General features: G+C 41.0%; 1 protein-coding gene across 2 annotated transcripts in view; it reads right to left on the reverse strand.

The window, feature by feature from the left end:
- Positions 1–537: 537 nt before the first annotated feature.
- The window catches only part of Gspt1 (G1 to S phase transition 1), a 34,083-nt gene continuing 8,857 nt past the window's right edge, over positions 538–25,763 (reverse strand). The window contains exons 2-15 of one of the 2 annotated variants that reach the window (XM_032911754.1): positions 21,291–21,329; positions 21,148–21,189; positions 19,802–20,032; positions 18,176–18,209; positions 16,240–16,317; positions 13,957–14,137; positions 12,399–12,553; positions 12,082–12,222; positions 9,321–9,414; positions 8,117–8,197; positions 4,837–5,010; positions 3,353–3,442; positions 2,744–2,912; positions 538–1,017 (exon numbers count right to left, since the gene is read on the reverse strand). In XM_032911754.1, coding sequence (XP_032767645.1) covers positions 965–1,017; positions 2,744–2,912; positions 3,353–3,442; positions 4,837–5,010; positions 8,117–8,197; positions 9,321–9,414; positions 12,082–12,222; positions 12,399–12,553; positions 13,957–14,137; positions 16,240–16,317; positions 18,176–18,209; positions 19,802–20,032; positions 21,148–21,189; positions 21,291–21,329 — 1,562 coding nt within the window. In that variant the 3' untranslated portion in view covers positions 538–964. The remainder of the gene's footprint in view (positions 1,018–2,743; positions 2,913–3,352; positions 3,443–4,836; positions 5,011–8,116; positions 8,198–9,320; positions 9,415–12,081; positions 12,223–12,398; positions 12,554–13,956; positions 14,138–16,239; positions 16,318–18,175; positions 18,210–19,801; positions 20,033–21,147; positions 21,190–21,290; positions 21,330–25,763) is intronic. The other variant, XM_032911755.1, reaches the window with a different exon arrangement.

Here is a 25,763-nt window from a genome sequence, read left to right on the forward strand (position 1 = left end):
GGCTCTTTGTCCTTCACCGTTACTGAAATGTGAGTAACCTGTGGGACTGCAGTGTGGGACTGATAGGCTTCCATACTAGATGCATGCAGCTCTTAGAGAAACCAAGGGGACGCCAGTCTCAACTGCTTTTACTGTCAACTAACAGAGGTGCCTGTAGGGATAGAGGTTCATTAAGCTTTATTTATAAAGCTGACAGTGATGCTGTTTTTAAATTTCCAAACAGCTTACTGTGTTTAAGAATTCATACTAAAATATAAATTGGCAGAAAATAACCAATAGACCGAGTTAGTAAAGCAGGGTTACAGTTGCATAAAGGTGCGTATGTATGCATTAACCATCAATGTAAGGGGTCAAACAAAACCTTTCCTTTAATACAAACTTGAGCAGTGGTTGTAAATGCTCCATTTAAAGTGAGTGGGGAGAGTTTAGAAAAATCCAAGTAATAAAATGTATTCAATTACTTGGCAGTTAAAAAGCTAATGGAACAATGTTACATTCAGATAAAAAACAGTATTCAAAAGCAATTCAAATACCGAAAGGGTTTCAAATTGAATATTTTATTAACATGGTAGTTGTCTTTTTAACATGTGCACACACACTTGCACACTCAGAATGATCTGCCTGGGGAGAAAAAGACTAACTATGCCTAAGGGGAAAATGAAAAATAAAAAACTTCCTGTAGGTTTCCTTATTGTAGGCAATCATGTCCACATCACTTACAAAGCTATTGCCAAATGTGTCCAAGGAAGCAAAGTTTGTGGGGCAAACTCTTGGGGAAGTCAAACTGGCATAGCCAAGCTCTCAATATGAGAAAGCTGACATGATGTGGACTTTTGCTGGGAATTTTCTTTGCAAAATATGGGGAGAGGTTTGTCAATGGGCAGAAAGTGAGAGAAGGCGGTGTGAAGTAGGCTTTTGCAGTCAGTTCTCCTCACAGTACTGTGCAGGGTCATCAAGGAGATGCTCAGTCTTTCTCTGGGACCAGTTTCAGAACTTTCCCAATCGCAATGGTCTTACCTAGAAATGAAATTTGGAAGGAAAAAATGTCTTTCAGTAGTTAACAGCAAGTTTATGCAATGTATTAAGATTATTAGCCAAAAGGAAATTTTGTCATTGTGCAAATTCCTGATTTAATACCTTTGTTTACCCAAACCATGGTATTTGGTTAGGTCATTTAAAATGAGTTTTACTGGGAAGTGGCCTACCACGACAGAATACCACTTGATGATAAAATTAATAAATTATAGCACATTCAATAACATGACTAAAGAAAACAAAACAAAAGGGTCAGATATATCTGCACAGCAACTGAAACTGGAAAGCTTTCCCTACGTGATTAGAGGCACAGCATGTGACTCAGTGCAAACCTCTCCAGGAGCATGCCTGTGGACTAACCAACGGGGGACATACGGGCCACACTCATGACTCAGATTTAGGACTCAACACTGTTATCCTCCTGTGTCCTTACTTTCTTTTCTTATTCCTGTTAACATTTTGTCAGGCTCAGAACTGGGCACAACGCAAATAACCTCTAATTCTAGCACTTGGAATCTTGAGTTCAAGGCTAGCTGGGCCTTACATAGGATGCTTCAAAAACAAATAAAAACCTGCTAAACTATTAAGTATAAAAATGTCACTATCGGGGCTGGGGATTTAGCTCAGTAGTAGAGCGCTTGCCCTAGCACGCATGCAAGGCCCTGGTTCGGTCCCCAACCCGGAAAAAAAAAAAAAAAAAAAATGTCACTATCAACAAGTTTGGAAGATACAGTGTTTAAAGTGAAGCTACACGTAGTCAAGTGTTTGGGGAACAGTAACATCACGAGTTTTATAGTGTGTTCTCTACGCAGTTTACTATTAAATGGTCACCATCTGCATTTCCTGGTTAACCACAGAGCTTTATGCAGTTTTCCAGTTGCCACACATGGGGCCTCACACTTGTAATCCCAGCACTCAGGAAACTAAGGCAGTGGGACTGTGATGAGTCGGAGGCCAGCACAGGCTCCACTATGAGAGCCTGCCTCAAAAGAACACACGGGACTGGGGATACAGTATGGCCTAGGGAAGCTGCACAACATGTATGACTCCCAGAACTTGCAACGCAGAGGCAGGAGGATCAGAAGTTCAGGCTCCTCAGAGACCACACAGCAAATTTGAGGACAGCTTATACTACTTGAGACCTCATTTAAAAAACAAAACAAAACCAACAACAACAAAGGTTTAGAAACATTAGACTACAAGGGAATGTTCCAGAACAATCATTTCATTTTCATATCAAGAATGTTTGGATCATTAGAAGAAAATTACATCTATTCTGCATCAAAGGTAGTGTAGAAATGGATGCCCTCCAGAATGTGAATTTACATATTAAAAAAAATCAAGGGGTTGGGGATTTGGCTCAGTGGTAGAGCGCTTACCTAGGAAGCGCAAGGCCCGGGGTTCGGTCCCCAGCCCCCCCCCCAAAAAAAAGGAAAAAAAAAAATCAAGACATATAACTTGTATTCTTCATATTTACTATAAAAGTCTTCATTATAAAATTGTCTTAGTAAATTTAATTTTTTCCAACTGCACTATTACAAAATATTAAAACTACTCTACTTAGAGCATTACTGGTAGTATATGGTAATTGTTGTTTATTCAAGAACAGAACACAGATCTGGGTTTTCTTTAAATCCACAGCAGTAAGAACAAGCCTTAGACGATGCTGACTACTAAAGCCTGCCCTCAGAGACTGAGGAGCTCTTACCTTCATCTCTTAAGGTAAAACGTCCCATCTGAGGGAAGTCCTTAAAGGTCTCCAGGCAGATGGTCCCTGCTGTCCTTAGACGAGCAATGCATACTTGATCTTGCTTTACAAAACGGGGTCGAGTCTTACTTTTTTCTCCTGATTTTTTGTCTACCAAGCAGATTAAGGCCTAGCCAAGAAAAAAAGGACAAGAAAAAAAATTAAAATGTTAAATGTAACTCTAAAAATATAAAAAATGTAACCTGGACATGATACTGAATACCTGTAATCCTAATACTTGAGAAGCTAAAGCAGGAGGATGAGCTCCAAGCAAGTCTGAGCTACCAGTGGGACGCTGTCTCACAATAACAAAGACAGACAGCTTGGTAGCTCAGGTAAAAAAAAAAAAGCACATGCCACGTAAGTCTCTTGACCTGAGTTTGGTCCCCAAAGTGGAAGAAAACAAATGACTCCAAAAAGTTGTCCTCTGACCTTTACACATACACCACACCCCCTCCTCCCAGAGTGGAAAAGAATAACTGTCAATACTGCTAGTCAGAAGTCATCAGGACACAACATTCTTCAAAACCAAATGAACAAAGGCGTTCGTTATCCTGAACCCGGACTCACCGTTATCTCGACTTCCTCGATACAGGTGTGAATGTGCAGCACCGCATTATACCCTGGGCAGATGATGGACTTGTGCTCTATAATCACTATCTGTCAAGTTAAAAACAAAACAAAGTCCCCACGACTTTATCTTCAGTGTTTGAAAGGCACTCTATCCCAAGAAGTAACGGATCACTCTTCACTGCACTGCACCTTGCTATTTTGTTGATAGGATCAGTGAAGTTGCTCACCTCAGCTCTACCATAAACGCTGCCCTGCAGAGCAATTGGCAAGGGCCTGGCTGATGTCAGTTCAAGGGCAGACTTTCTAAGAAGCCTTCTCTGTGTGTCACCCATGGAATAAAAGAACACACTACCTAGATGCAACCCTCCATAGCTTACCCATGTCTCAATGCTCAAGGCACAGGAAACAAGAGACTGTATTTGGCATTAAAAACAAACAAAAACTTAGTCATACTTTTTTGGGGGAAGGATTAAGATTTATTTGAGTTTATGAGTCTTGCCTACATGTTTTGTCTGTGCACCACCTGCACGCCTGGTGTACAAGAAGGTCAGAAAAAAGTGCTGGGTGCCATGGAATTGGACTTAGAGGCAGTTCTAACCTGCAGGCACTTGGAACCTCGATGAGAGCAGCAAGAACTCTTAAGCACTGATCCCTCTCCAGCTCTAGTTTAACAGCATTTAGAGTTGCTACCGGGGGCTGGAGAGATGGCTCAGCGGTTAAGAGCACCTGACTGCAATTCTAGAGGTCCTGAGTTCAATTCCCAGCAACCACATGGTGGCTCACAACCATCTGTAAAGAGATCCGATGCCCTCTTCTGGTGTGTCTGAAGACAGCTACAGTGTACTTATATATAATAAATAAATCTTAAAAAAAAAAAAAAAAAAGGGCTACCAGGGGGTTGGGGATTTAGCTCAGTGGTAGAGCGCTTGCCTAGGAAGCGCAAGGCCCTGGGTTCGGTCCCCAGCTCCAAAAAAAGAACCAAAAAAAAAAAAAAAAAAAAAAAAAAAGGGGGGGGGGGATTTAGCTCAGTGGTAGAGCGGTTACCTAGGAAGCGCAAGGACCTGGGTTCGGTCCCCAGCTCCGAAAAAAAGAACCAAAAAAAAAAAAAAAAAGAGTTGCTACCAGTCACTGTTCTTACTCTCCCAAGAAGGGCAGGTTAAATGCAACTGTAACCCAAGTCTAAAACCACACTGGCTCTGGACTGCTCCAGTCAAATCAAGGAGATTTTAAGATAAACATTTACTGATGATATAGCACGGTCTGCCGTTACAAAGTGAACATTACTTAAATTTTACCAACAAAACTTACAAAAACTAGTACCTGGTAAATTCTTACAGCATCTAGAAACTGTGAGATGCTATGGCTGTTCTGTACAAGTGAGCTCCTCTGTTACTGGGTATGTGCGTGTCACAAATACTCAGGACAAAGGCACTCACATTAAGTTTTAACAACCATGAACATGAAGGCAGTAAGGTCTTTACCTGGGCATCGAATGTGCGTCCAGAATGACAAAGATTGTTAAGATCACAGAGGATGAATCCTGGAAGAATCTCTTCCTCTTCAATCCCTTTCAGTCTGATTTTGAGGTTTTCACCTGGAGCTACAGAGTCCGTCTCTACATCATCAGAAAGTATTCCAAGGACCTCCACATTGTGCTAAAAGAGAAATCAAAGCTGGAGGTTTATGACACATGCACATTTTATAAGATATAAAATGACCTTGATTTCATTTTGTTAAGAAGCTACAAATTGCCGAGCTAGAGAGATGACCCTGTGGTTAAGAGCACTGATCGCTCTTCCAGATGTCCTGAGTTCAAATCCCAGCAACCACATGGTGGCTCACAACCATCTGTAATGGGATCCGATGCCCTGTTCTGGTGTGTCTGAAGACAGCTACAGTACGTAAATATAATAAACAAATGAATCTTAGAAATAAAAAAGTATTGTGTGGGCTGGAAAGATGGCGCAGCTCTGAGAGCACTTGCTGCTCTCCCAGAAGGCCCAACATCAATTCCCAGCACCCAACTGCTAGCTCACAACTACTTATAGTTCCACTCCCAGGAAAGATAATGCTCTCTGGCTGCTGTGGGCACCAGGCATATATACATGACGCAAAGATGCAGGCACAGCATTCATATACACAAAGTAAGACCCCTCAGTCGTGTGCTGCTGTGGTCATGGCCCTGGGTGATGGAGGAGTGATACAGACAACAGCATTACATATATTAACAAAAGCTATTTACCTAGAAAGCACTAAAAATATCAATTTGTTTCTTGGTATAACTTTATAATACCTCAAAGTAAAAATCACCAAATCTAGCTTTAAACCCAACAAGATTTGTCTGTTTTTAATCATGTATCTGGTTTGGGTGTGGGTGGCTGTTGGTGTGCATAATACATGTGGAAGAGGTCAGAGGACAACTCTGTGGAGTATTTCTCTCCTTTTCCCTTTATGTGGGGTCTAGGTGTCAAAGGTCAAGTCTTTTATCTGAGCCACCCTGCCAGTCCTTAAATACTTTTTCTTTGTATTTATTATACAAAGAAACAAGTATACCAATTATACCAAGAAACAAATTGATATTTTTAGTGCTTTCTAGGTAAATACCTTTTTTGTTTTGGAGACAGGGTTTTTCTGTATAGTTCTAGAACTCACTCTGTAGACCAAGCAAGGCTCAAACTCAAAGATCAGCCTGCCTCTGCCTCCTGACTACTGGGATTAAAGGCATGTACCGCCACCTCTGACTTAATTTTTATGTTAATTTTTTAAAGTTACCTAAGGTATTTCAAAGCTCTATATAACTTATTATGACCTTGAACTCCAGAATCTCCTCCCTATATCTCCCAAGTGCTGAGATTACAGATTTGCACTACCACACCCAGCTTTGAAATATTTAATTACAAAAGAAATTTTTAAAAAGTTTTACATATATTGATGTGTATACCAAGTGAGTACAGATGTCCAGAAGTCCAGGAAACATTATGGAACAGAGACAAGGAGATTTGTAAGCTGCCCAAATTGCTAGAACTAAATCCCGGTACTCTGCAACAGCAACAGGCACTAAGTCACTAGACTAACTCCTGAACCCCTAAAATTTACTATCTCTAAACATAAAGCTGGTATTGCTAAGTTCATAAATGAACGAGTAAAGTTAATACTGCGAAGCAATCGAACTTCAAACCTGGACTCTACTCATGGTGCATGTGTGAAATTACACATACTCAATAAACAACACACTAAGCGCTTCACCATTATTTCTAGGGCTCTCACATAGATACATAAGTACTTGTCGGGCTGGGACTATACTCAGTGGCAGAATGCGTGCTCAGCACATACAAGCCTTTGGTTCAACTTCCAGCACCACAAATATAAACACTGATCATATCTGACTTTTTGTGATTGGTTTTCACAATGTCTTTATATAATGTCTTCTTAAGTTCATCTATGTTGGTGATGTTACAGCTTTCTTTTCTTCAAAGGATTATGAGCTTAGTTTTTAATCTTTTACAGATGGTTGTGAGCCACCTGACATGAGTGCTGGGAATAGAACTCGGGTCTTCTGAAAATGCTGAGCTATCTCTAGCCCTGAAGTAGCAAGAATTCTAGTAAGTGTAAGACAGAGCAAAGAAAGTTCTCAGCTAATGAGAAGGGTCCTAAATGGACTGCCATGTATTCCGGTGCATAGCTCAGTAAGTTTCTGCTGTATATACACGCCCCATTGTGTATCCACCTTTTGGCCATTTTGGAGCAGTGCTACTATGAGCATAGTTACTCAAATAACTCAGACACAGTACAGGTTCAGAAAAACTTCTCCAGTAACAGACTACAAAATGATCTTTGGGGCTTGGGGATTTAGGTCAATGCTAAAGTGCCTAACTAGCCAGAATAAGTCCTTGGCTTGGGGCTGGGAGATTTTAATCACTAACAATAACACCCCAAAAGAGTAAAATGATGATGATGACAATGATGATGATGACAACGACTATAACGATACTGATAAATCCCTGGAAGGACAGTTGTAGACATACTGTTCTGTGGCATCTGAACGAAAAAGACCACAGACACAGAGACACACAGGCACACCAGGATAGACAGAGCCTAAGTTTTCTTCCTTGGCTCGCTTAATTTGTATTGTTAACCAAAGCAGTTACTTAACCACTGAGAATCCCTTATTTTACCTGCCCCTGCTGATAGTTTCAAACCTTCGTGTTGTACCTTTTCTTTTTTTTAAAGATTTATCGTATGTGAGGACACTGTTGCTGTCTTCAGACAACCAGAAGAGGGTGTATGATCCATCCCATTACAGGTGGTTGTGAGCCATCCTGTGGTTGCTGGGATTTGAACTCAGGACCTCTGGAAAAGCAGTCAGTGCTCTTAACCTCTGAGCCATCTCTCCAGCCCCATGTTGTACCTTCTAACAGGGTCGGCTAACCCTTTAAAAAACAAAACAAAACAAAAAAAAAACCCCCTCTGGGTTTTTTTTATTTTTTAATCATTTTTAGATGGTTCCTGGGTGTCCTAGAACTCTACAGATCAAGCTGTCCTCAAACTCTGAGATCCCCCTGCCTCTGAATTGTGAATGCTGGGATTAAAGGTGTGCCTCCACTGCCCAGCCTCTATTTGTTCCTTAATTTCACCTAAGAATTAATAAAATAATGATTACATATAAAGCCCGTTTGTCTTCCTGGAAATTCCTAAGTGTTTGAAGTGTGGGCTTGTGCACATCTAGGAGACCGAGCTGCTGTAACACAAGCTAAGGCTTACCTTATTGGGCATCATTACGAGCTGCTGGCCTTTACAAATGGATCCAGATTCCAGCTTTCCCAGGACCACAGTCCCCATATCCTATTCAAATTCAGGATTAAAAAAACAAGTAAGAACTTTCAAAGACTTTTTTTTGTTTCTCCAGAGCTGGGGACCGAACCCAGGGCCTTGCGCTTGCTAGGCAAGTGCTCTACCACTGAGCTAAATCCCCAACCCCAACTCTCAAGACTTTTACTGCTGATTATAGCACATGAATAACCCAAAATGAAATTCTATTGGAATTATCTATAAAGGAAAAATATTTAGCTTAATAAGTATTTGAATGCTTCCAACTATTCTTAAACACAGAGAAGGTAACAAATACTCCATAATAGTTTGTAACTTAGGCCTAAGTACACTTATATTAAATAACAAAGAATGCCTAAGGTTCAAAAAGAAAGCTTCGTGCAGAAAACAGCACAGAATTTTATGTTGGAAGATCTGAATTATTTGTACAAATTCAGGAAAACTACTTATTTGTAAACTTAATAGAGTTAGTCAAAGGATAAAGACTTTTATCAAAAGAGTAAAACATGGCATGAATTGTTACTGTCGCAATCTAAAGACTGAGCTGAGGGCTTTGGGATGTAGTCAGTGCAGACAGTTTGCCTGATGCGCTGCTCGCTCAAACCTCTGTACTAGAAACAGCTGAAAATCCAACTGAAAACAGAGAAGCAAATTTGTTTGTAGGCGTTGAGATGTGTGGAATTGCTTTTGTGGAGACAGGGTCTCTCTGTGTGGCCCTGGCTAGCCCAGAATTTACTATGTAAATGAGGCTGGCCCTGAGTTAAAAGACCCACCTATCTCTGCCTCCCAAGTGGTGAAATTACCTGTATGCACCACCACACGCAATGCCCTCACTCTGACTACAAAAGCCCTCAGGTTCTGACCCTATAATAACTAAATGCACTCTTCTTCTTCCAAGGCTACTTAGCAATAGCTACCACTTTTATGTGAAAAATCTTTCACAACAGTCTTTTCATTGTATTATCATTTCAGCTAAAAAATAACTCAATGAAAATATGCCAGCTAAGCTGAAAGCCATAGCCTTCTATAAACAAACATTCAAATGGATAAGAAAGTTATTAATAATTTTTTCTATGACATAACAAAACACAATGATTTCATCTCCCCTGAAACACAGTAACTTTAATATTTGAGGTACCTTGTACTTATCCACAATTGGCAGCCTGATTGGTCCATCAACTGATCTATTGAAGTTTGGCAAATTATCCAGATATGGAATAAATGGTAAGCCACTGAGAACAGAACAGTTATAATTAAAGAAAGTTGACACAATAATTTTTAAAAATCTAAGAAGTTACATTACTATAATTTAAACAAACAAAAGACCATTTTTCCCATGTACATTTTTTTCATTTAATATATTTCTATTTCATGAAACCTACACCTCAGAAAACTAAAATAAAACAAAATACCTTACTTTTACAAAGCTCCCTAAGCCATCCCAGCACTTGGGACACTGAGATAAGAGGTTAATGTAAGTTCAAGGCTAACCTGAGCTACATAGTGAGAATACTGCCTCAAAATAGAACACAACAAAACACAACTACAAACACACACAGACCCTCTCTGGACGTTGACTGACTTACTACTGTGTGTGTGCGTGTGCTGATGGGGCGAGAGGACAGTCTGCAAGAATCGGTTATCTCCATTAATGGTCTGGGCCCTGGGCAAGAACTAAAGCCATTAAGCTTGGCGGCACTTTGACATTAAGCACTTTGACAGGTTGAGCTGACCTGGCCCAGGTTCCCCATAAATTTACATTAACTTAGAAATATTTTGCAACAGCCTACATTGTAATATTAACTACATAAGGACAGGGAACGTAAGATTTTGCTATGTCTTTTAGACTTGCCTCAAGCTTAATTCTCCTGCTTCAAGTGCTGGGATTATAGGCATGTACCAAATGCCTAAAGTCTATTTTTACTTTCTATTACCAAATTTCATGCATTGTAAAATTTAAAACCATGGTTCTATATCTGCTTTACAGTAATTACAAACTAAACCTAAAATATGTGTGGAACTTCAAGAGACTCACAATTCACAAAAGCAAAAAAAAGGGGAGGAGGGGAGGAAAGAAGTAAGACAAAGATAACCAGTTGAACAGAAGAGATCTGAGAGAGGGGAAAAAACCATCAACATTTATGGCTATTTGATTTCTAATTAAGAGTGATAATTACAGGTTGGGATTTAGCTCAGTGGTTAAATGCCTAGGGCATTTAGCCCAGTTCGGTCCCCCCTAGGTTGCCCCAAAAAAAAAAAAAAAAAAAAAAAAAAAAAAAAAAAAAAAATTAAATGCCCATGTATCAAATAAAATGACCTTAGCAAGGTAAAGACCATAAGCCTCTCACAAAGAACTGCCCTGAAGGCTAAAGATAAAGGAAAGGGGTTGTCACTTTAGGCCTGCCTCGCATTCTCTTATGTGTGGTCAGTGTGCTGTCTGTACTTCTTTATGAATGTGTATCATCTGCATGCCTGCCATCTGAGGAAGTAAGAGAGCTTCAGATCCCCTGGAACCCAAGCTGCAGATGGTGTGAGCTGCCATGTGGGTGCTTGGAACATTTCTAGGTCATACCTAAGAGCAACGAGTGCCCTTAACCACGGAGCTATCATCTCTCCAGCCCTGAAAACCTAAAATCTTAACATTTAATTACTTTAGAAACCAGACTGGCCTTATCCTCTTCTGTAGGGGCTATATCTTTGTGACCTTGAATTGATCATTCATTCATTCATGCATTCATTCATTTTGTGTGTGTGTGTGTGTGTGTGTGTGTGTGTGTGTGTGTGTGTGTTGTGTGTGTGTAGTGCGCCATGGTGCATGGTGCCCCTGCGGAGCTCATAGCACAACTTGCAAGAGTTTGTTTTCTTTTCTACCATGAGGTCACCAGGCTTAGCAGCAGACACTAATATGCTGAGCCATCTCACTAGATACATTTTAAAAACAAAACAAAGCATGGATTTGCTGACACACATTTGTAATCCCAGGACTGCTAAAGGAAGACAGGAGGCAGACTGGAGAATCACATGCATGTCATAGGCCAGCGGGAGTAGAGTGAAGCAGCAGAAGTTGAGAAGCTAAGCAGGAAGGGGAGAGAGAGAAGCAATGTGTGCCTTGGCCCTGTAGCATATGCCGTATCTGCGCTCGTACGCACAATGAAAAATAGGGGGGTTGAGGGAGAACAGCTCAAGTGACCTGGAACACACTCGGTGTGGGCAAGAGTCTTGATTCTATCTAACATAAACAAATATGAATGACAGAAAGGGAAGCTATGAAGAAATTTAATATAGGATGGAAAAACACTTGCTAAGGACTCATCATTTACCTAGTTTGGGTTTTTGTGTGCTTGAGTAAGTAGATCTGGGAAACTGAACGCCAGGGGCCTCATGTTTAATAAGGCAAGTAAGCTACTAACAATATAGGCCAAAGCCCCATAAAGAATTCCTATTACTCAAGAAAGACTACACAGGGCTGGGGAGGTGGCTCAGTGAGTTAAGTGCCTGCTGTGCAAGCAGAGATATAGCCTGGCCCCAAAACCCATGTGAAAGCATCCATCTGTAATTCCAGCACCAGGGAGAACAGAATGATACAGGACTTACTAGCTTGTCAGTGGAGCCTAGTCAGTTTTAGGTTCAGGGAAAAACTGTCTTAAAACTCCTGCTGTCAACCTCTAGGCTGCACAAACACAAACATGGGCAAGCAACTTCACATTGCACATATAAGCATATACCCACATCAATCAATCAATCGATCGATCTATCGATCGATGGACCACAAAGTATTTTTTAGAAGAGAAAGGCCATAGTTCTTTTAAAACCAAGACTTTAGCCAAAACCTCTTTTTCAATTATTATTAAGATATGTCCGTCCTCCCTTAAAAAAAAAAAGTCAGAAAGGTTACTCACATGTACCAAGGACAGAAATCTGATTGCTCTTTAAGATTTGCTCCTGTCAGTCCTGAGCAGGGCATAAAATGAATGTCCTTTTTGGGATTGAAGCCAACTTTCTTTAAAAATGGTATTAATTTCTCTTTGCATTCTTCATATCTATGAATATTTAGAAATAAAATAAGTCAATTATGCCAACTAGACAAAGTCTAGTTTCATCAGTAAAGAAAGCTTAGAAAAACTGGAAGAAACAATACAAACAATAACAAAACCAGTCTTTACTTCACTGACGTCTGCAAGGAGTAAAGAAAAGCGAGCAGAGCATCTGAGCGCACCTCTCATTGCTCCAGTTTACTGTTGGATCATCCATCTTATTAATAAGCACGATTAAGTGTTTGACACCTGCTGTCTTTGCCAACATCGCATGTTCTCTTGTCTGTCCTCCTTTTTCAAATCCAGTTTCAAACTCTCCTTTCCGGGCTGAGATTACCTATTCCAAGAAAGCAAGTAATTTATTCTTAGACATTCAGGTCATGTCCACGCTACACCAAATCTAAAACATCTACACCTTAACTTCTATAAGAAAGCTTTCCAAAAAGCATGAGTACATGTATTATGATGGGCACATCTGATCACATGGTGTCTGAGTGACTCAGAGATTTAAGGATTTAATGTCTGGTGGCTGCAGTGGTGGTGATGGCAAGAACCTTCAATCCCAGTACCCAGGAGGCAGAGGTAGGCAGATCTCAGAGTTCGAGGCAAGTTGGGTCAACAGATTGAGTTCCAGGACAGCTAGAACTATAGAAAAACCCTGTCTCAAAACAAAACAAAGAAAAGGAGGGTTGTGGGTGAGTGGGTATGGCTCATTGTTAAGAGTTATTTCCTTCTGTCCCCAGCTCCGAAAAAAGAACCAAAAAAAAAAAAGAGTTATTTCCAGGGGTTGGGGATTTAGCTCAGTGATAGAGCGCTTGCCTAGCGAGCGCAAGGCCCTGGGTTCGGTCCCCAGCTCCGAAAAAAAAAGAATAGGAAAAAAAAAAAAAAGAGTTATTTCCATGTGCTGTACCAAAATATCAAAACAAATATACATGCTTTTTCTAACCCTGCAAATTTCCTAAATCTAGGATACATGTGCATATACGTCGAATGTTTGAGGCTAAGGATGAGATAAAATATTTATTTAGCAATTTCAGGGAGTCCAGTCTCTAGTATGTGTGTAGGTTCCTGCTGAGGCCAGAAGTATCAGATACCCTTGGATCCTGAGTTTCAGGCAATTGTGAACTATTCAACACGGATGCTGAGAATCAAACTCCGGTCCTCTGAAAGAGCAGTAATGAGCTATTACCTACTAAGCCATCTCTCCTGCCACGACTGGATTTAATCTCCAATACTACAAACAAAATAAAGCAAACAAACTGTAAGAGTGTATGCTAATGCATACTTGTAATCCTAGCATTTAGGAGTCTGAAGCGGATAATGAGTTTGAGGGGAGCATGTACCACCAAGAAGGAGGAAAAGGAAAGGGGAAATGGAAGACTGGGGTTAGCATTCAAGAAAACACTAAAATTTGCATACATGGATAACAGCAACAAGAAAATGTTTAATGTATTTTTAATAAGTAAATTATAAATAGTTCTTGGGCAGATAAGAGTGACAGAAATGGATACTGTGATTAATGTATATGTTATAATGCAATACAACTTTTGGAAAGTGATTAGGATATGAAAGGTAGGGTCGTAGAGCACACCTTCAATTAGAGGCAAGCAGATCTCTGACCAGGCCAGCCAGAGGTAGATGGTGATAAAAAACTTATATAGCAATATGTGAAGACCATTGGGTCAAGCCCAAACCTGGGCTATTAATAAATGTGTACAGAATAAAAAATGTCTTTCTTACCAGTACAGCCAAGTCAGCTTGAGAGGCACCACCAATCATATTTGGGACAAAACTCTTATGGCCAGGAGCATCTAGGATTGTAAAATGCTTTTTTTCCGTTTCAAAATAGGCACGGCCCACCTCTACTGTTTTACCCTTGTCTCGCTCTTCCTGATTTGTGTCTAAGGCCCAAGACAAGTACCTAGAAGGATTTTTAAAAGAATATGATTATCTTTAAAAATACTCTTCTAACATTAAACATGTAATTAAATGTGACAACCAGTTTTATGTCCACTATTCATGTGTCATAATATTAGTAAAATAAAAACAAGAGAATTCAATGAGTTGAAGAGAGCATTTCCATAGTCAACTAGTCTATAAGCGAACATTATTCATAAAGGCAAAAGTGTTGGGCGTGATTAATCCCAGTATCAGGGAGACAGAGGTAGGAGGATACTGAATGTTTGAGACCATCCTGGGCTACACATCAAATCTGTAAAAAAGGTGACAGAAAAATGGAAAAGCAAAGATGAGGCACAGTGCTAGCTAACACCCTGCTTTGAATGAAATGTCTCCCTCAGTCGTGGGCATGGAATATTTGGTCCACAGTAATGCTTTAGTGAAATGTCACTGAAGACTGGCTTGGAGAATCGAAAGCTTTCCACTGCTTCTGGTTTGCTCTCAGCTTGCTGTTCTAGTCACAACGGCTGTGAAAGCCCTCAGCCACAGTGGATTTGTATCCCTCTAGACCCATAGCCCAAATAACTCTTCCTTCAATAAGTGTTTAATCACAGCAAGAGGAAAATAATAATACAACTAATTTTAAAACCCAAATCACAGACTGAGATAATCGTTCTTTCTTCCTTTTCTAACTATATGACAGAATATGATCACTGCAAAAACAAGAGTACTAAAGCCAGGCAGAGTGGGTCTTATCTGTATCCTAATACAGTAAACAAAAGCATATTTTTCAGGGTTGGGGATTTAGCTCAGTGGTAGAGTGCTTTTGTAGCAAGTGCAAGGCCCTGGGTTCGGTCCCCAGCTCCAAAAAAAAAAAAAAAGCACATTTTCCCCATGAGCACACCATTCACATCATGTTAGGACAGTGGTTACTAATTTAAAATCACTGATATTATTTCACTGTGTAAGAATTATTTAATTACATATAAATTGGTTCAAAACCCATGGTAATAGTGTGTAATCTTTTTTGTCTAATACTAATTAAGACTACTTCCATTTGCCAGTTGTGGTGGACACCCCTTCAATCCCAACACTTGGGACACAGACTCTGAATTCAAAGCAGCCTGCTCTATATAGTGAATTCCAGGCCAACTAGAGCTACATAGACTTTTGTCTCAGTAACAACAATAATCAAATAGAGAATTGTGGTCCTTCCTGGAACACAGGTGTCCCAATGAGGTAAGGGCTGCAACCTTCTCTCTGCTCAAGTGCTAGGCATTGAACCCAAGCTTCTCTCTCAGCCAGACATCACTCTACTAGGACCTGTACTCCCAGGTCCGTAAAGTTTAAAATCAGAGTAAGTAAGGTTACATAGCTTGCATGCACAGACACACACACACACACACACACACACACACACACACACACACACACACACACACACACACTACTGAAAGGTAATAACTATTACTAACTCCCCATTTCCTTCCAGCGTTATTATCACAAATCCTATGTACAATTATACTTCTTTTCTCTCCAAATGCCACTGCAACATTAAGTTCCATTTCTGTTTATTTTAAATTTTATAAATATAATCTCTTTTCCCCCTTTGGTTTTAAGACAGGATCTCTCTGTGTAGACCTGGCTGTCCTAGAATTCCCAGAGATCTGCCTGCTTCAGTCCCCCAGGTGCTAGAAAGAAAGGTGTGAGCCTTCACTGCCTAGCAATATAAATATAATCTTTTAATGGTTACACAATCATTCAATTAAATGGATGACATAATTTATTAAACAATTCTCTTACTACTAGATGTTTAGATGACTCCCACATTTCCTTTGTGTAAATTAATAAACCATCAGGAGCAGGTCTCTATGTATGAGGTGAAAAAAAGAACTTATCTTTATTATCTAATATTTTAAACAGAAAAATGTGTTTAAAATCATTGTACTGCGATAGGGCCTCACTATTGTTACCTAGGTTGGCCTTAGATTTCTGGCCTCAAACATCCAGAGTAATGGGACCATAGGCATACAGCACTGGGCTTGGCTGGAAATACGTATTTGAACAGATTGCAAAAACGTTTCCTTAGAAAGTAACTCATAGTATCATAAAAGTTTACTATACCAAGTTTCTCTGTTTTTTTCTTTAGCTTCTCGTTCATATTTCTCAAGTGTTCTTTTGTCGACCATTCCAGTCAAATACCTGAAAATGGTTAAAGACAGAAAAGAAGGGCATGGTTAATCACTCAGTAAATAAGGACAGGGTTAGAGCACTTGAAGGGACCCTACACTCAAGACAAACAGCTACTTAAAAATAGAATTTTTTTATTTATTTTGTGCATGTGCAAGTATGGTGTCCATGAGGCAGTCACCCTTCCTCATCTACCATGAGGTCCCGGGAATGAGTTCATGCAGTCAGCTTTGGAGGCCTTTGCCCACTAGGCCTTCCTTCTCACTAGCCCAAACCCCTGGCGCTTTTAAAGTAAATGCACTGTCTCTAAGCAGTTTGAATATAAAAAGAATATTTGTATCATTTCGAATTATTAGATAAAAACAGAGGTACTTCATAATGAGAACCCACAGTTTGTACCTTAGAACCAAGGTATCCTGAGCTCACTTTGTCAGTACTTCATAAAACAGATTGAATATGTAAAACATTCTTGACAATTCCCCACAGGACATAAAATACAGTATTTCTTTTTCTTTTATTCTTTTGGTTTTTTGTCCTGGAACTCACTCTGTAGACCATGGTTGGCCCTGAACTCAGAGATCTGCCTGCCTCTGCCTCCCGAGTGCTGGGATTAAAGGTGTGTGTCATCAGTGCCCAACTTCTGTGATATTCTTAATTCGAGAAAGTATCAGTCATATCCAAACTGCAAAACATGAAATAGCCAGTTCAAATTCTTTCAATGACTAAAGTCGGGCTGGAGCATGCTCAGCAGTTAGGAGGCTTTGCTGTGCTTCTGAAGACATGAGTTCAGTTCCCAGCACTCTCGCCAAGCGGCTCTCAACCACCTGTCACTTCAACCCTAGGAGAGCCGACACGCCATCCATCCATACACTGTAAAAGGAGGGGCTGGAAAGATGGCTCAGCACTTAAGAGTATTTGCAGAGGACCCAGCACCTACATGGGAGCTACTCCTGCCTGTAACGACAAGCTTCTGTCTCCCAAATGCTAGGATTAATTAAAAGGTGTGTGGCACTACGTGCCATGCCTACCCTACCCCCAGACCCCCCCAAATCTCAGTGGTTAAAAGACTGTTCTTCCAGAGGGTCTGGGTTCAACTCCCACCACCCACATGGCAATTCACATTTGCAACTCCAGTTCCAGGGAATCTGACACCCTCACACACATACAGCAAGCAATACACCATTGTACCTAAAATATTTTCAAAAAGAAGAGGAAAAAACATTTTTTTAAAAAGCTGGAACGGGAAGATCATGAGCCATTCTTGCCTGCTCTGCAAGCATGAGGAACACATTCAAACCCCAACATCTCCATAGAAAGCGGTGCATGAAGATGGATTTGTGGCACATAGCCCTGTCTCAAAATAAACACACAAACCCAGAGCTGGGCATGGCTTCCAGTAGCTGTGAGCTCCGCACTGAGGGGTGGGATGGGACAGACACAGGCAGATTCCAGAAGCCAGGTGGCCTGCAGTTCAGTCAGAGACCCATCTCAAGGCAATGTACAGAGACAGCAACAGCAAGACACATGGTGTTCAGCTACGGTCTTTACATGTATGGGTACACAGATGTGTGCACCAATATATTCATGTGTAGACATCACCAACACACACACACACACACACACACACACACACACACACACCACTTTTTGTTTTGTTTTTTTAACAGTTTTTCAGAAACACAGTGTTCCATGAGTCTGGCAGTGATTAAAAATTCAATGACAACAAAATACTTTAACATTTGTCTTAAAATTTCTAACTTGAGGTAGTGACCAATTTTATCGTAATTGCACGGCCACATGATCACTTAAAACAATGCCTGAAATGTATCCAGTCAAATTAACTCTATCATTAGATAAAAGAGAGACTTACATTATTTGTCCTCCAATGGTTGACTTGCCAGCATCTAAAAGGAACAGCAAAAATATTGGAACATAGGTTAAAAACAGTAACCAATATATATAAATACAACATCAGTGATTTTTTTTAAATCAGGTATAATCTAGTCTTGCAAAAGCAAGTGAACCTGTAATAGAATTTGGGGATTAAATTATAGGGACCCTTCCCATGTATTAAATGGGGCTGATTCCCAATATGATGACTGAGAAATACTTACCTGATGAAAAAGAAATAATTATTTTTAAGATTTATTTATTTTATGGGGTTGGGGATTTAGCTCAGTGGTAGAGCGCTTGCCTAGGAAGCGCAAGGCCCTGGTTCAGTCCCCAGCTCAAAAAAAAAAAAAAAAAAAAAAAATTTATTTATTTTATGTAGTGAGTACACTGTAGCTGTCTTCAGACACACCAGAAGAGGGCATCAGATCCCATTACAGATGGTTGTGAGCCACCATGTGGTTGCTGGGATTTGAACTCAGACCTTTTGGAAGAGCAGTCTGTGCTCTTAACCACTGAGCCATCTCTCCAGCCCCGAAGAAATAATTTTTAAAGAAGATTGTTGTGAACCTTCAACTAGCAGCACATTATCTGAAAATACACATTCCCCAGACAGCCTTAGAATATACCAAAATAAGCTAAAGAAATTGTGTTAACAGCCCAGGTCAACCTTGAACCTAATTCTCCTGCCTCAAGTCTCCTGAATGCCAAGATTACAGGCATGCACTCCATGGCAGGCCATGAGTGCTCCTCCTTTCACTTCAGGAAACAGAATAGGCATCCCCTCACAGACTTCAGAGATAGTCTTCTGTAAAGGGAGATGAGTCAAGCATGGTGAGGCCTATGCAACCCTCCTATACTCAGGAGGCTGAAGCACAGGAAGAGCCTCGGCTGAGGGCCAGACTGGACTACTATATAGTGAGTCCTTGTCTCAAGATAAGGGATAATACAGAATTCACTATTTTTTTTTCCTTATAACTTGATTAAGTCAGAAAACATAAAATAAGGTCTTGTTCCTTTGGCTAAATCAGTTTTTGACAAGCACCCAGAAGTTACTCTAAATTAAGAATTTCTCATTTCATACAAAATTAAACTGAATAGTAATAATGTTAATTACCCCATTAAAAGAAACATATCAACTAAAGATAACACAAGAATATTACCAGTGAACTACAGACTAATTAACTATTCCTTATATATACCCTGAAGCTCATTTTCTTCTAACCCCTATACCACTATAAAATAAAATAGTTCCTCTACCTAAACTTCAAAAACAAGACAACAAAAAAATAACCAGCCAATGGCGACACACACCTTTAACTCCAGAAATCTGAAAGCAGGCAGAGTTCTGTGAGCCTGAGGCTAACCTGGTCTACAGATCTAGTCCAGGACGGCTGGGGCTACAGAGAAATCCTATCGAAGAAATCGCTCGCACGCACGCACGCACGCACGCACGCACGCACGCACGCACGCACGCACGCACGCACGCAGCGCTTTACTGCAGTCGAGGATTACTTCACATCTCCAAGTAGCTAAACAGGATGCTCTCCACTCTGAGTCTCCATAACTCTGGTCATGACCTGTGAGTTCTCTGAGGACAACTTACCCACATGCCCGATGAACACTACATTTACGTGCTCTTTCTTAGGAGCGCCTGGTGGTGCCACCACTGACTTAGGTTTTGGTATTTCTTCTTCCTCCTCCATCATTTCTTGGGTGCTTTCCTCTGGTGGCCTTCCATCTCCTGAGGAACCACCACCCGCTGGCTCGGCTTCACTTATTTCTTCTTTGTGCTCCCATGATTCTTCTGGGGACATTTCTGTCTCTCCATTTTCTACTGAAGGAAGGTATTTTAATTCATTATCTTGAAAACGACCTGCCTGCATTTTAACCACACAGGCTTTAAAGGAGCAAATACAAGTCACTTAGGTCCCTCTCCTGACACCCATGACACAGGCAGAGATGAGGTTTTCGAGCTGGTCTAGGTGCTGACAGTGCATAGCCACATCCCAGAACTGATACCAGGACATACTGTGCTCTCCTAGCATAGTGTCACTTCCTAAGAGTAGACGACATGTAAACAAGAGAGCCATTACGCCCAACGCCAGCTATTGCAATGTCAAGGTGTCCTGACAGATGGGGAGAAAAGGAAAATATAAAAACTAGAATAAAGGGGTTGGGGATTTAGCTCAGTGGTAGAGCACTTGCCTAGCAAGCGCAAGGCCCTGGGTTCGGTCCCCAGCTCCGAAAAAAAGAAAAAAGAGGAAAAAAAAAATAGAATAAAGAATGTGAAAGAATTTAAGAGACCAATTTTCTATGTAAATAACTATATGGCATTAACTTTAATAGTCATCTTTGAAACTGGAAAATTATAAGAGTAGTAAAGTTATTTTTAAAAGGATAAAAATATTTGACGAAATGTTAGAGCTAGGCATAATGGGGGTGTGCCTGTAATCCCAGTGTTCTCCAAGTAGAAGCAATAGGTTCGGTAGTTCAAGGTGAACTTGCCAAGTTTGCTAGTCTAGGCTACACACACTCAGTTTCAGGAAATGACAAAGAAGCTGGGCATGGTGGTGTACATCCCAGCACTCTGAGTTCCAGGCCAACCTGGTCTACCCAGGGAGTTCCAAGACAGCCAGGGAAACAGAAAAACCCTGTGTGTGTGTGGGGGGGGGGGGAGGCTTTCCCCACAAGAAAGAAACAAAAAAGTCAAAGGAACAAGTACAACCTTTTAAATTAGCGAGAACTCCTCTACTCGGTTCCATTTGCAGTCACTAATTTGTCAAGGCTGTGTTAATGCTCAATTTGTTATACCTTCTAAATTCTAATAGCAAAAAATTAGTGTGGCTTAAGCACAGACATTTCAGTCATCAGAACACTTACATTTGAATCTTAAACCTGGAGAGTGAAAGAGTTTCATATTACTGTATTAATATGGTCAGAAATTCTTACCAACAGGTTCTGAAAGTTCCATGCTAACAGTAGAATTTGAACCTAGAGAAAAAAATTAAAACACAATTCATATTCATAAAAAGTATGTAATTTTACTTATATCACAGACAAATGTTTTCTTAGCTAGACATTTAAAAACTTACCTTCACACAATGACTGCTCTTGAGAGGACTCCACAGGTTCTGGTTAAGAAAAATGAGTGTTATTAGAAATGAAGCTGTATCTTCTTTGCTTATCTTTTAACATAATAAAAGCAGACATTTAATAACATCACAGGTCTCAGCAATGGCTGCTAAGTGGGTTTCAAATCAGAACTCTGTTTAGCCTACTTTCAGAAATCTACCAACTGCAGACAACTAAAAGAAATCTGGGTACCAGCAAGACGGCTCAGCAGGGAAAGCTCTCCACCTGACAACTCGAGTTCAATGCCTGAGCCACAGAACCATTGAAGAAGCCAGGCTGTGGTGATGCACCTTTAATACTGGCATTCAAAAAGGATGGAAGGACAACTCCACAGAGCCGTCTTCTGGCCTCTACACTCAGGCCATAGCATATTCACACCTGCACTTATACAAAATGATTGATTAAAAAACTCCAGACAACAGCCAGCTTTCAGTAATGGAAATAAATGTTTTAAAAATAGGATTTCTAAATCTTTCCTACACAGATATTAAAAATCTAACACAAGTTAACTGGATTGAAGTTATGCAGCGCATCTCCTCCATTCCTCCTCCTCCACCCCAAGAAGGTTGCGGCTGCGAAGGTAGCAGGTCCCCGAGTCCTGACAGAAAGGGCCACCATGTGAAGCCTCTGGAACACATATCCACATGTCCAGAAAAGGTGACTCCTGCTGGGATTTGATCAACACTCAGAAGGCAGAGGCAGGCTGCTCTCTGGGTTTAAGGCAACCATGGGCTAACAGCGACTTTCAGACAGAGCTACACAGAGAAACTCTGTCTCAAATTATTATTTTTTAAAAAGTGATTCTGATGAAGCCAATTCTAGAACTATTCTAGAACTCAAAGATCAAGCAACAGGTTGGTTTGCAATTATCAAACTGCAAATCTGCTTATGGAATCCCTGTAGAGCCAGAGGAGAGATGTACTCTGCTATCCAAGTATGTGGGTTTCATTTCTTTATCCCCAAAAGCACAGATGACACTGCTAAAGGTTTTCCAAGATGCAGAAACACTCCTAAGAATTTGAAGTCATATGACAACAAATATTGAGTCTGTAACTTACAAATTTCATCTTTAAAACCATTGCCCAGACATATTAACACCTACAAGAATCAACACAGTGAAATGGGTTTGGCAGCACAGGTCTGTAATCCTAGAAGCAGAAGGATCAGTTCAGTTAATAAGCAAATGTAAAGCCAGCCTGGTTATATGAGATTGTGCTTGAAAAACAAACAAACAATACACTTTCAATACCATCAAAATGCTCAAGAAAATAATCTCTGTTCCTGACAAAGAGCGGTCAGTTTATCATCATCACCACTACAACTGTTGCTGTTTGTCAGCACTGGAGACAAAACCAAGCCTAGAGCATCTGGGTCAATGCTCTGCCTGCATGTATGCATGCGCACTCAAGGGACCCTTGTCCTCTCCATTAGACTACATTTCCTAATGCTAGCTACCTAGGTCCATTCCTCTATTTGGCCATTTCCTCCTCCTGAGGCTGACCACCAAGATCCAGCTAACAAAGTCCTGAAGTCCAGCAATCAAAAGCCCCTTTGGCTCACCCAATTAGCATGCTCAGTCAAAATAAAACACCTCATCCTAACATGGGGTTTCCCTTTTTACCTCTATAAACTGCCATTTGCCTGTGGGCCACGTCTGCCTCCTCTCTAAGATAAATACTCCTTTCCCCTTCCTCCTCATTCCTTTCCCCCTTTCCTACTTCCTCTGTCTCCTGTCTTTGTCTCTTATCCCTGCACTCTGACTCTCTGGTGCAATAAATCTTTTTGTGCTGAGAATTTGGTCTTGGGATGTCTTGAGCTGACTTTAAGGTTCCCTATATGCACCACATGCGTGACTGCTGGATTTCCTGGAACTGGGGTTACAGAGGGTTGTGAGCCAGCAAATGGCTGCTGGCAATCAAACATGGGTCCTCTGGAATAAGACTCTTCGCCACTGAGCCTCTTCTTTTTGAGACAGGGTCTCTTCACTGAACCTGGGGTTCACTGATTAGACTAGACTGGCTAAACCAGCAAGCCCATTCTCTGCCCTTCCCATGGCTGGGATTACCAGCATGTGCCACCACACTAAGCTTTCTATGTGTGCACATGGGGTTGACCTTAGGCCCTCAGACTTGAGCAGCAAGTGTTTTTCAGACTGAGCCATATCCCTAGTCCCATGAGAATGGGAATCGAATCACTGTACCACAGGTTCAGTTAAAAACACTTACATATAAAGTAAAACAAATCTTTTTCTTTCACTAATGTCTATAGGATTTATTCTATGTAATTCTTTTTTAATTTATGTTTACACTCTAGATTTTATTTCCCTCCGGGTCCACCCCCTGACTGTTCTACATCCCATACCACCCCCTCCAAAGCCACCCCTCCAATCCCCCACACACAAGGATGTCACCACCCTACCCAACCCACCAGACATCTAAACTTCCTGGGGCCTCCAGTCCCTTGAAGGTTAGGTGCATCTTCTCTGCCTGAACCTAGACCCTGGAGTCCTCTGCTGTATATGAGATGGGGACCTCATCTCAGCTGCTGTATGCTGCCTGGTTGGTGATTCAGTGTCTGAGAGATCACGGGGGTCCAGGTTAATTGAGACTGCTGGTCCTCCTACAGGACCTCAGCTTCCTCCAGCTTTTCTCTAATTCAACCAGAGGGGTCAGCAGCTTCTGTTCATTGGTTGGGTGCACATATCTGCATCTGACTCTTTCAGCTGCTTGTTGGGTCTTTTGGAGGGCAGTCATGATAGGTCCCTTTTTGTGAATGCCCCATAGCTTCAGTAATGGTGTCAGGTCTTGGGCCTCCCCTTGAGCTGGATCCCACTTTGGGCCTGTCGCTGGACCTTCTTTTCCTCAGGCTCTTCTCCATTTCCATCCTTGCATTTCTTTCAGACAGGAAGAATAATGGGTCAGAATTTTGACTGTGTGATAGCAGCAACTCCATCCCTCACTTGATGCCCTGTCTTTCTGCTAGAGGTGAGCTCAACAGGTTCCCTCTCCCCACTGTAGGGCACTGCATATAAAGTTAAACCAATCTTCAAAAAACAAAACCCCAGGAGACCAACCAAGGAAGACATTTGACCTCTACCCTCCATACACATGTACACAAACACGTGTGCAGGCAGGCGCGCACACACGCAGATTTTATGTAAGACAAGGAACAAAGAACTAGCTCTAACATTAGATCTATTGTCACAAATCCTAAAACAAAGTAAGTGGAAAGGGGCTGGAAAAAATGGCTCCAAAGGTAAGCTGCTCTTACAGAGGACCTAAGTTCAGCTTCCAGCACCCGCACAGCAGCTCACAACCACCTAGAGCTTTGGTTCTAGGGATCCAACACCCGTTTCTGGTCTTCAGTGTCACCAGGCTCACACCCAGTACAGATACAAACATGAGGCAAACACTCATACAAGTGTTTAAAATAAAAACAAGTCTTCAAAAAAATTGTGGAAAGATCTTGGTGGTGAGATGGCTCAATGGGTAAAGGCTTTTGCCACCAAGCCCCACTGTCTAAGTTCAGTCCCCAGGACTCAGATGGCAGAAGGAAGATGACCAACTCCCAAAAGTTGTCCTCTGATTGTCACACATACGCCATGGACTGCACCCACCAATAAATGCAATAAATAAAACAAAATTAAAAGTAACAAATGCGGGGTTGGGGATTTAGCTCAGTGGTAGAGTGCTTGCCTAGCAAGCGCAAGGCCCTGGGTTCGGTCCCCAGCTCCGAGAAAAAAAAAAAAAATGGCCAGACCAGCCAAGGCTATGTAACAAGACTTTTAAAAGACCTTGTGTCAGACTTAACACAAAAAAATTTAAAAACCATCAGGGAAGGGTGGCCTTTAAGCCCAGCACTTGGGAGGCAGAGGCAGATGGATCTCTGAGTTTGAGGATAGTATACCATACATACCTACAGAGGACAGCCAAGGCTACACACAAAAAAAGGTGTCTTGAAAACAAACAAACAAAAAATCCAAGGGTTACGTATTGTATGACTTCACTAGTACAGACTGGAAAAGCAAGGAATAGCAAGTAGTGCTTATCACTTAAAGAAAACAGGTTTTTCAGGGGTTGGGGATTTAGCTCAGCGGTAGGTTGCCTAGGAAAAAGGCCCTGGGTTGGTCCCAGCTCAAAAAAAAAAAAAAAAAAAAAAAAAAAAAAAGAAAACAGGTTTCCTTTCCAGGTAGTGAAAACAGTTTATAATTAAGACAGTGACCCCCAAAACAACAACCAAAAGGGTTGGGGTGTGAGTGTATCAGTGGCAATACATTGCACTCAGGAGGTTCTGGATTAAAGCACATTAAAGTTCATAGTCCATACATTTCATGAATTTGCTATTTAAATTAATACTGCTTTGGTATAACATGGTTTTTCTGAGACAGGGTTTCCGGGTGCAGACCAGGCTATCTTTGAACTCAGAGATCTATC

Source organism: Rattus rattus, chromosome 9 (assembly GCF_011064425.1).
Source record: "Rattus rattus isolate New Zealand chromosome 9, Rrattus_CSIRO_v1, whole genome shotgun sequence".
Classification (NCBI taxonomy): domain Eukaryota; kingdom Metazoa; phylum Chordata; class Mammalia; order Rodentia; family Muridae; genus Rattus; species Rattus rattus.